Raw genomic sequence first — 11,208 nt, 5'->3', positions numbered from 1 at the left:
CCCATGCTTCCTGGCTTCTTGGTGAGGGCATTGCCCACTGCCAGGACTTCCTGTAATCTCCCCAAGGTCTTCTCCCCGCCCCCTTCCCACCACTGCCTGTTTTGTCTTCCACTGTTCCAGACCTCTTCTGTCCTAGGCACTACTGTCTTCCCCACCTCACCCCCAGTATTCTCCCCAGCACTGGCCACTCAGGGCGGCCTGCCCTGCCCTATGCCCCTACCCAGCATGTGTCTGTCTTCAGACACAATTTCCACTTGGTAACCTTTGCTCAGGAGCTGCTAAAGCTTCCTGTACAAAGAGCTTGAGTTCTCAGAGCCCACACTGTGTAGATGGTCGGTTAAAATGACAACCACACTGATCATCACAACCAGGAGTGTCCCTGGCATTGTCTAGCTCTTGCCTCTCTTGCTGTTTGGACATAGAACCATTTCCATACACACTGTGCCTCCTACTGTATGTATACCCCTTAGGGAAGTCCTCACTTCATCCTGAGCCCTGTGTGGAGTTCTAGCATCAGTGCCCAGCTGGGATAACTGTAGAGGACAATAAGCTTGTGGGAGTACAGGATGGGAATCTGGTACAAGGGAGGGCTAGTTGACTTAGTTCTGTCCTTGGTGTCCATCCAAGCAGTGGTACCCAAAGGCCTGGAAAGAGGAAGCACAGGATGTCTTGTCCAATTAGAGGGGTAGGTTTTGCTTGCCTGATGCCAACATGCTGGTCTCTGCCCATCAGCTGGCAAACCAGACAGGAGAACCTTGTTATTAGTGTACAGAAAGGAGAGAGCAGATGCTTGGGCTGCCAGGAGGGTGGGGTAGGAGAATCAGGATCCTGGACCCCCAGGGCAAGGGTGTGGATGAAATGAGCTGGAACCAGAGCAGTTTGGAGGAAGAGGAGCCCACAGAGGAGCCCACAGTGCCAGTTGGCTAGCACAGCCTTTGTCTACCCTCCCAAGGGGAGAAGGAGCCTATTCTGGGCTTATGATGGCATCAGTGTGGGCAGCCAGTACCATGTCCATCATGGCATCTAAATGAACATCTGGGCACTGGGCTTCCTCCCTGCAGAGCGTAACTGGCAGGTACTTTCTATCTGGGTATCCCACCTTTGAGCCTGTGGGTACATCTTGCCCTGCACAGATGTTGAGAAAGAGCCCATTAGCAGAACCTGGTTCTGTGCCACTCCTAACATTGCACAGTGTGCCACACCCTTCATGCCCTCACCTGGACAGCTCCCTCACATTCCCCTGGGCCTTCTAGCCTTTCCTCTTGGTCTCCTGCTGCGGCACATGAGGAAAATGCCAGGAGAGCTCCGTTGAGGACTGCAGAGGCTTCCCTGGCCTCTCTCCTGTTCTCCCAGCCTCAGGAGACCACCCAGAGCATAGGGCAATTCAGCTTCCCCTCATGTGTGACCGGGTCTGGAGAAACTGTTGACCCAAGGCTGCACAGGCAGACTAGAGCAGGCCAGGCCTCCCTCCTCCCTCCCCAACTCCAACCCAGTCAGTCATCACAGGCTAGACAACTGTTTAGGTTTTTGGAAACCAGGGGGCTAATTATGCAGGAGACACTGAGGGGTTAGGAGGACATCCAGTGGGGAGGGCCTTGTAATCAGTGCTGTTGGTGGAGAGGACAACCCAGCCTCCCCCAGAGGCAGCCCCTCTATTACACTGCTTCTCAACCAGAAGGACCCCCCCCCCCCCCCGAAACCTAGATGGAAGCCACCAGACTGTATAGGGAGGGATGCAACTTTATTTAATCAAGAAAGAGCAGAAAAAAGTCTCAGCAGGCTGAGATGAGGTGAAAGGTCAGTCATAATTGCTGCCCTCAGCTCCTCTGGGCATAGGCCAGGCCTGACCTTGTGGGGATGGCACTACTGTAGACAGGCGGGGCTCACAAGACCTGGCCAGAGCAGCCCCTGCGAAAGCTCTGAGCCCAGGCTTCTTCCAGCAGGTGAGATGCAGAAGAAAGGCGGCCTAGAACTACAGGGGCTCACCTGGCTTGAGCCTTCAGGAGGCCCTGACAGGACCTCATCTCCATCAGCCAGCCCCCTCTTCAGGACACCACAGGTTGAGCTATCAAAGCTAAGGGTTCTGGCCCAGATCAGGAAGAACATCTCTCTACCATTAAGTCTTCAGAGCCAGAGAAGCATTCCCTAGTCTTCCTCTGAGGACCAGGAATCTCCATCTACTCCACTCAGAGGGAATTCCAGGGACTGACTTGGGCCTAGGTGCACAGGAGAAACTACCAAAGGGGCCTTTAGGGCACCCACTTCCTGTTCCTGTAAAAGGCGTCCCTGGTCCTGGTCCCCATCCAGACCTTCCTGCTCCTCAGACTGCTCTAATCCATTCTCCACCCTCCCATTCATGTGCTCTAACTCCGAGTTGGGGCTCTGGGTATCTCCAACCCCTGGGACTGTGCTAGTCATCTCTTGGGGGGCATCCAAATGGTCCTCTCCCTCCAAGGAAACAGACTCAGACCCCTCTGACCCAGAAGGTTCAGCGCTGTCCTGAGACTCAGTGTCCAGGGCAGTCACAGAGCTATTAGCTGCAACACCTCTCAAGCCATCATCCCAAGGACCACTGACACCCACAGATCCCTGTTCCAGGAGGTCCCCTCTTTGGGTGATATCCTGGACCTTGAAACCCCCACCAGAGGGCCCTGGCCCCCACCACTGAGCCCCTGACTCAGCCTCTTCCTCACGCTCTTCTCCCTCCTCCCCACTCCCCTCTTCATCAGCAAAGCCGTCAGACTCCCCGCCCTGATCCCAGCATTCAGGCTCCCGTACTGAAGGAACCTGGCCCAGATGATCTGCCGCCCCCTTGGGAACCCCTGAGAGAAAAGAGGCCTCAGTCCCCAAGTCCTCAAATTCCTCAGATGACAGGTCAGAGTCAGGACCTTGTTCCTCCTCCCCGGGTGGGTTGCTGAGGACAGGAGGACCCCAGCCTTCCTCCCTGGCCTCTCCTTGAGGGGAGAGCCTCTTCTCTCCAGCTAGGTCCCACTTTGGGGAGGTAGGGGACCTCAGGTAGAGGCCCAGGGGAGTAGAGTCCGGGAGAGTTTCCCCTAACTCATCCGCCTCACTCTCTTCTCTGCTCTCCTCCCAATCCTGGAGGCCCTCGGGGGTCTCCCCCAGAGCAAACTCTTGCTCATCCCCTACTTTCCTCAGAGCTTCAGACCCACCTTCTAGCTGCCACCCAGCTTCCTGAATTTCCTCAGCCTGGGGCTGCAGCTCACAGGCATCTTCCAGGGCTGGGATGTATGAAGAAGGTTCCATGAACTTGGGACCAGGGAGTGCCGGTACAGCCTGTGCACCCTCATCTTCCTCTGTCTCTGAGAGCCTGGGCTGAGGGACAGCACTGCCCTCATGGTCTGAGGTCTCCACTGAGGCCTCCTCTACTCTCCAGCCCGCCGCAGGCTCTGACTCCTTGAAGCTCTTGGGTTCTAGAGCATCCCTGCTAGTCTTGGGCAATTCAAAGATCTCTGACTCCAGAGCGCCTGCCTCCAATGGTTCTTTTCCAGGCCCTTCCAAGTCCTGAGCTATTTTTACCTCCACACTTTGCTCCCCCAGGGATGGGTGAATGGCCTCCTCCCTGGCCAGATGCTTTGGCTCCCCTAACCCTATCACTTCCTGCTCCAGTCCATCTCTGGTAGCAGCCTCTGAGCCCAGGGCAAGCTCTTTGGAGTCTTGTTCACCTGTTAGGGCTATAGCCTCATCTTGCAACAGGGGTTCTGTCACTTCTGGCATTCCCTGGGCAACTGGGACCTCTAAGGTCTCCACCTGCTCTGGTGGTCCCTCCATGTCCTGGAAAGCCTCAGCGCTCCCCTTCCTGCTGTCTTCCTCACTGGGGACCCTCTGCTCCTTGGGCTCAGAGCTCCCCAGGCTACAGGCCTCCCCTGTGACCTGTAGCCGCAGCTCCCTGTCCTCAGCAACTTCTTCCTTCCCACTTTGCCCAGTCAGGGGCAGCTCTGCCTCTTCCTCGCTTTCCATGCCTGTCCTCCCTAGGACTGGGTCCTGATTCACTGCTCCGTCCTCCACCATGTCCTCCCACCTCTGTCGCTTTCCAGAGCCAGGCAACTCCTGCCCCACCTCTGCCAGAGACCTCGCTGATTCTTGCTGCTCATTCTTATCTAGGCAGCCTTCCGCTTCCAGCTGCTGCCCAGCCGCCCCCATCCCTTCTAGAGAGTCCACAGTCTCTAGGTTCCACTTGCCCAGAGATCTCAATTCTTGATTCTCCCTTTCAAGGGGTCTCAGGGTCTCTTGGTTCCCATACACATACCCCAGTGATTCCTGAATTTCATTTTCTGGAGGCCACAATGGCTCCTGCCCTTGCACAGCGTTCACTGTCTGTAGGCCTGCCTCAGCACTCTTCAGTGGTTCTGTGTTCTCTGTGTCTGAAGACTTCACTGTCTCCGCTCTTCCTTCCAGTGACACTGGGCTCTGTCTTCCAAAAGGCGTCTCTAACTCTGGTTGTCTCACCACCAGCTGCTCATCCCCTACATCCCTCACTATCTGTCCAGTCTCTTGTTGAAGAGATCTCTGTATCTCTTGGTCCCACTCTTCAGGAGACTGCAGGGACTCTGGAGTCTCTTTTCCCAGAGATCTAAAGATCTGCTGGTTCTCCTCTTCAAAAGACCTCCCCGAGTCCTGACTCTCTGTGTCTAGGTTCTCAGTCACCCAGTCCTTTTTTTCAACAGAACTCAGTGGTTTATGGCTCTCCCTTTCTAGAGATTGCTTGACCATCTGCTCTTCTTCTAAAGACCCCAGGAACTCCTGATCTCCTTTTTCTAGATAGTTCACAATCCCCTGGCCCTCTTCTTCTAGAGACCTCTGTGGGTCCTGGGTCTCCTGGTCTCTGTCTTTATGAGACCGCAGGGACTCCTGAGTCTCATTCTGTACCAGGCCCCCAGTCATCTGGTCCTCTTCTTCTAGAGACCTCAGGAGCTCCACTTCTTTTACTAGAGGTTTCACAATTCTCTGCTCCTCTTCTATTTCTAGAGATTTCAGTTGCTTCTGATTCTTGCTTCCTGGTGGTATAATGGTCTCCTGGATTTCATCAAGAGACCTCAGAGATTCCTGATTCTCTCTTTCTAGAGGCTTCACAATACTCTGGTCCTCCTCTTCCAGAGACCTCAGGGACTCCTGACCCTCCTTTTCTATCAGCCTCTCAACCAACTGGTCCTCTTTTTCTACAGACTTTAACAGCTCCCCATTCTCTTTCTCCAGACATCTATAGGTCTCCTGGTCCTCCTCTTCCAGAGACCTCAGGGACTCCTGACCCTCCTTTTCTATCAGCCTCTCAACTATCTGGTTCTCTTCTTCTGGACATCCCAGTGGATGATGGCTTTTCTTTTCAAAAGCTGTTGATGGCTCTAAGTTCTCTTCTGAAAATCTCACTACTTCTTGATTTTCTTTTCCTATAGATGAAACCGTCTCTAGTGTACCTTCAGGAGATATTAATTCTTGATCATCCTCAATTCCTGGGTCTTCTTTTCCTAAAGGCTTAGACAGCTCAGGAAGCCCCCTTTCTAGAGTTTTCTCTGACTCTACATCCTTTTCTTCTAAAGACTTCAGCAGTGTTTGTTTTTCTTCTGAGCTTTTTAGAGTTCCCAGGGTCTGGTCTATAGACCTCAGAGAATTGCAATTCTCCTTCCCTGGTATCTCGTGGTTCTGGATTTTCAGAGACATCAGTGGCTCCTCTTCTGGAGCCTCTAGGGTTTCCTTTTGCAAAGGACCCTGGAAATCCTGGATTTCTTCCATGTCCAGACCATCTTCTTGTGTCTCCTGTGCCGAGCTACGCTCTCCTTTTACCTCTATGGCAGCTTCTTTCTCGACTAGCTCCCAGATTTGCCCTTCATCTTCCTGGAATATACTAGACACTCTAGACTCACTGGATTCTTCATCTTTAGTCTCTAACACAGGGTGGGCTGAGGAGGTCAGATCCTTGGGTAAGTGGCAGAGCTGCTTGCCCCCAGGCTCCTCACTGGTGGAAACAGACACTGTGGCTTCGGTCCAGAGAAGCTCTGGACCCTGTTGCCTCCCACCCTGTGTCTGGAGCAGGGAAAGATGGGCATCCTGGGCTCTGACTTCTGCTTTTGTAGGACAGGGAGCCTCAGGCATGGGTGGGATGGGTGTGCTGGCCAAGGTGGGGGTTTGGGCCTGAAGGAATTCCTGGGTCTTCAGAAAGGCTGTCACTGGCGTCTCAAGGGTATTGGGCATAGGGGAAGGGAGGGGTGTCGGACTGAGGACAGGGAGCACAGATCCCAGGTGCTGATCCTCTGGTGTCCGAAGGAAATGCAGCTTCAGCTTGGGGTCTGGAAAGCAGAGTAAGAAATGTTTTAAGTATGCCCCGACCTCACCGTGGGGCAGCCCTCACACCGTTGCCTGACCCCTGCTGGCTAGAGAATGGGAACACAGCACAGCTGGGGTTACCCAGTGAAGACTTAGACTGGTGCGCTTAGGAAGGATCTTCCTAAGTAAGCGGAAGTAGAGCTTCCAGGAGCAGTTGGCTCCGCCTCTTACCGTGAAAGCCACGGGAAGCCTGGGAACTTCGGGCAGGTGTTTGCAACCGGGAATTCTCAGCCTCCAGCAGAGTCCTTGCGGGGAGAGGAGGGTATGGGGTCAGTTTCAGCTGAGGTGCCAAGTCCTGATACAGCAGGCTCACTCTCTATGACTATTATCATACAAAAGCTACACAGTCACGACAGATAGCACAGACTTGGTCACAGGAAGACCCCACATGCAGATTCCCACAGTCAGACACCAGCCACTGAATGGCTAATGCTTAGATCAACCTCCTCAGACCAGTCTCTGGCTCCCCACCCACGGCCGAGAATGATGACCTCATCCTCTGCGAGGGAGGCCGATTCTCATGCTAATTATTGCCTTTTGTCCACACCACCATCTGGAGGGCCTGCGAAGGGGGGCTCCCCAGGGGAAGTGGAATTCTCAGGCTGTTCCCGTGGGATGGCTCCCTCCTCTGCTGTGCCCCCAGAGCTGGTGACAGACAAGAACAAATGAATTCAGCTCCCCCTCTCCAAATCCTTTTCAGACTTCAAACAGCGGTGGTTACATTCTTCTGTGCTGCCTAGACCCTTCCCTCAGAGGGCTGACTAGGGTTAAGGCCCTCATCTTAGGACTTCAAACTCTTCAGGGCAAAAGTCTTTACATTCATGCCCCTGCCTCAGTGGCCTGTGGAGCTGATTGGAGGAGAAATCAATTCACAGGGGATTCCAAGCTAGTCTCTTGTTTCTGTCCATGACCTATGACACTTGGTTCTGTCCTCACACAGCATCCTGCCTCCTGCCTTGTACACGTGGTCCTGAAATACTCACTGGCTCTCCTCTGGGCCCCACTTCCACCTCCACTCCTACACCTGTCTCAGTTCTACCACTTTACCGATGGATTCTGGAGAAGTGGGACACTGCCCTGGCCTGGTACTCTAGAGTGAGTGATATCCCCAGCCCTCCGCAGTGGGGCTCCCAGATGGGGTCTTTCCATACAAGTTACATATATAGAGTCTATACCCACAGAGCCAATCCGCTCAGCCTCTCCGAGGCAAGCAAAAAGAAAAGGGGGGAGGGTAAGGAACTGGGCAGGGTCAGGGACTCTAGGGCTTAAAGGGAGGCTGGGAGGCTAGTGCTTACCCTGGACACAGTTGAGCCTAGCTCAGACAGCAGGTCAGCATGAACAGCCCCACCTGCAAGATCTCTTTTCTGAGTCTGCCCAGGTATCTCCAGGATGCGTGCACAGAAACTGCAGAGTGCCTGTCTTCGAGAGAAGTCAGATGCAGATGCCTGTGCCCTCCAGTTTCCTCCCTGAAGACTGAGCTGTCCCTTTAAGCATTGCCACCTCTTCTGGTCCTGAGCTGAAGGGGCAGCAGAGGGGCTCAGGTGGAAGTCTAAGTGTGAAAGTGACAGCTGAGGTGGCCAGTGAGATGGTTCAGTGGGCTAAAGTACCCACCAAGTTCGACAACAACCTGTTTGATCCCTGGGACTCAGAGGCCCCCATCACAGAAAATGCATACATAAATAAATGTAATACGAAACTGCAGGTGAATCTGAGGGCTGGGCAGTGGTACGAGTGGTGAGTTCTCTCACAGAGAACTGCTCACAGCAGCGATGTGGAGCTGCTCACAACCCCCTGTAACTCCAGCTCCAGGGGGCCCAGTGTTGTCTTCTGGCCTCTTAGGACACCTGCCCAATGCTGCATATACATAAATACACATAGATAGATATTTTTATAAAGCAGCAGCTGAGGTTCACAGAAAGGACAAAGCCAAGTTCCTGGGCCTTCCAGGCAAGGAGTCAGCGCTGTGTGTGCATCTATGTACCTGTATGTAGCCACCTCCAGACTAAGTGACATCTTGAGGTGTGCCAGTTGCTGCCCACCTTCCAGGATCTGAGCAATTTGGCTCTGTAGGCCCTGCTTCTCCTGCTCCAGGGCATCCACAGCCAGCTGCAAAACAAGCCACGGTGAGTGAAGGGGCCTCCACTCAGAGAGACTCTCCTGTTCCTCTGCCTACATCCTCCCTCCCAGAGCACTAGACTGGGTAACCCAGACAAGGGCAGGGAACACTGGAGCCTCTCCTACACTAGGCTTCTCTTGAGAATGTTGCCTAAATGGTAGCACATGTTGAGAATCCAGTTCCCATGGGAGAGGAGATGGGTTACAGAGGAAGAAAGGGGATAAAGTGGAAACAGAAGGAAAAACAATTTATCAAGAGTTGGCTTGGAAGGGCTTGCAAGGAAAGAAAGCAGTTGGGCCCTCACTGCCCCAGCTCCTCAGAGCAGCCCTGGTTCCTCTACTTTCCACGTGTTCTGGAATCTCTCTCCTCCAAGAGGAGGGGGAAGGTGGCCACTGTCGGGACTTCTGTCTGGGCCAGGCAAGAGGCTGCTTTCTCAGCTGTTGGTCACATCTGTGCAGTATGAGGGGGAGGGGGACCCAGGCCTCTGGGACGTGTTCCAGGCAGCTGAGAAGTCATAACACCTTGGTTGCTAGGAACCTTCTGGAGCTGAGGGAGCATGTGTTTGAAACCTTCTGATTGACAATAGCATAGGGAAGAGTGCACAGAGCCATCCTACAGGGGAGTTGCCGTTCAAAGAGTGATGAGCCGCTAGAGTGGGTCTTGCCCTCCAGGCCTTACAAGTGGGTTGTGCCAGAAGGTCTCAGAATTACATCCTCCCTGCCTGGACAGGAAAGTCTAGGGTCTATGTGTTCTGGGCAGGGGCTCCTGAATACAACTGCCCTTGCTCCACTCCCTTCCTGAAAGTTTCTTAGCATCGTAAACACTTCCTACAGCTTAGTCTTACTCGGGTTGGTGACCTCCTCACCTGGAACTTTTCAGTGGCTTGCAGCCGGTCCTGCCAGCGGCCCTCCAACCTCTGTTCCAGAGCCTCTCTGCGCTCCTGGAGGCCGTCGCGTTCAGCCTGCAGCTGCAGCAGCTCAAGGCGACCCTCTCGAGCACCCTGCATGGCTCGGGCCAGTCGCTCGCGGGCTTGGCCCAGGGAGCTCTCCATGTGAGCCACGCGTTCCTGGTAGTCGCGCACCGCCCCGCGCCACGCTTCGCCTAGCCGTCTGGCCAGCTCCTCCACCTCGGGGGCCCGAGCGGGCGGTCCGTGGGACGGCGCGGCGAGCCGGAGTGGCGCACAGGCCGCCTGCGCGTTCAGGTGCGCGCGCTCTTCCTCGTGCGCCGCCCGCACAGCCTCTAACTCTCGCTCCAGCTCCGCAACCCGGGTGCTCAGCCAGCCCTGCGCACTCTTCTCCGCCTCGAGCGCACGCCGGCCGCAGGCGACCTCCTCGCTGGTCCGGTCCCGGGCGAGCCGCACCTGCTGGCACCGGCCCGCCACGCCCTCCAGCTCTTCAGCCAGGTTGTCGCGCTGCACTTCGGCCTCGTGCTTCTCCCGCCAGCGCTGATCGACGAGGACCCGCAGCGCTGCCAGCTCGTCGTCGGCTCGGGCCCGCCAGGAGGCATCCCCGGACTGCGCCCGGAGTCCCCCAAGCTCCGCGCTGAGCAGCTGGTTCTGCTCCTCCAGCGTCTTTACCCGGGTCAGGTAGGCCTCCAGGCGGCGATTGAGCTCCCACAGCTGGAAAGATTCCTCCCCTACACAACCCTCCATGTCGCTGGTCTGACCCACCGAGTGCGGGCAGACGTGCAGCACTGGAGAAGGGAGTGGCCTTCTGAGCTTTTAGGGGGAGAGAGTGGCGACAACAGTGACCCAGCGGAAGTGGAGGACTCCCGGAGGGAGCTGGAGCGAGGGTATTCATACTCCCGCCAGTCGGGCGGGAAAGGGGGCGGCACCCGGGTCTTAACCCTTTAGGGTTCAGTGCGACGTGCAGACCAAGCCCTTGCTTCACTGGGGTACATGAGAATGGAACCAAGGGAGCCGCCCGGCCCTGAGAGATCCCGTCCGATGTGGGTGATTTTCTGAGGGAGGCTTGAGGAGGAACAGCCAGACTCCACTTGAACAGCCTGGATACACAGAACTGGGCTTGCGGACTTCCTTTCTCCACACACACTCAAATCCTCTGAGACACAACTTCTCTTCTACAAAATGACTTTAGTGTTGGGAACCTCGTGAACTGTTGAAAAACGGACAATACAGTGTTCTGTGTAAAACAGTGAACACTCACCCCCATAGAGAGGCAACACTGCCGAGATACACACCCAACGCAGAAAGAACCCACTACTAGGAGTAGCCTCCCTGAGGTCCGAAGGTGGAGGTGGGATTGAGGCTAGCCTGGGCTATCGACACCCCTCTCCTCACATTTTTTTAAGATGGTCGGTCTCGCTATGTAGATCAAGCTGGTCTGGAAATCATGGAGATCCTCCTGCCTTAGCCACTGCAGCTGCCTGCGCCAGCAACCCCCCGCCCAGCCAGGCCAGCTGATGTTAACAGACAGAGTGTCCATTTCTTACCCTCACAGGGACAGAGGGACGTCCTGTTGCCTCCCCCTGAATCAGGAAAAGGAGAATGGGAAGGGACACCATAGGCTCAAGAAAGTTTTTCTCTTATGTCGATCCTATGGTTGTCATTACTAGAGTAGGAAGTTACAAAGCTCTCAGAGGTGCCCCCTGGTGGCTAACAATGAAGTCTGGCGACAAAGGAAATAAAGATAACGAACTTAATTACAAGAGACCCTTAGGCTCAAATGTTTGAACTTTTGCCCTAGTTGATGGACCTGTTTGAGAAGGATTGGGAGGTACGGCCCTTTTGGAGA

General features: G+C 54.9%; 1 protein-coding gene across 1 annotated transcript; it reads right to left on the bottom strand.

Annotated features, from left to right (window-relative positions):
* Positions 1–1,732: 1,732 nt before the first annotated feature.
* Nes (nestin) lies at positions 1,733–10,195 on the bottom strand. The gene is made up of 4 exons (XM_041656377.1): positions 9,321–10,195; positions 8,321–8,445; positions 6,511–6,584; positions 1,733–6,302 (listed from the first exon to the last, which is right to left on the bottom strand). Exons 1-4 carry the CDS (start codon positions 10,104–10,106, stop codon positions 2,146–2,148), a joined length of 5,142 nt encoding a protein of 1,713 aa, XP_041512311.1. The 5' UTR covers positions 10,107–10,195; the 3' UTR covers positions 1,733–2,145.
* Positions 10,196–11,208: the final 1,013 nt, after the last annotated feature.

The sequence above is a fragment of the Microtus oregoni genome, unplaced genomic scaffold (assembly GCF_018167655.1).
Source record: "Microtus oregoni isolate MIOR12 unplaced genomic scaffold, Mior012 000007F_ref0000211, whole genome shotgun sequence".
Lineage (NCBI taxonomy): Eukaryota > Metazoa > Chordata > Mammalia > Rodentia > Cricetidae > Microtus > Microtus oregoni.
Note: the sequence above shows the minus strand (reverse complement) of the source record. Positions and strands in the feature narration are given on the sequence as shown.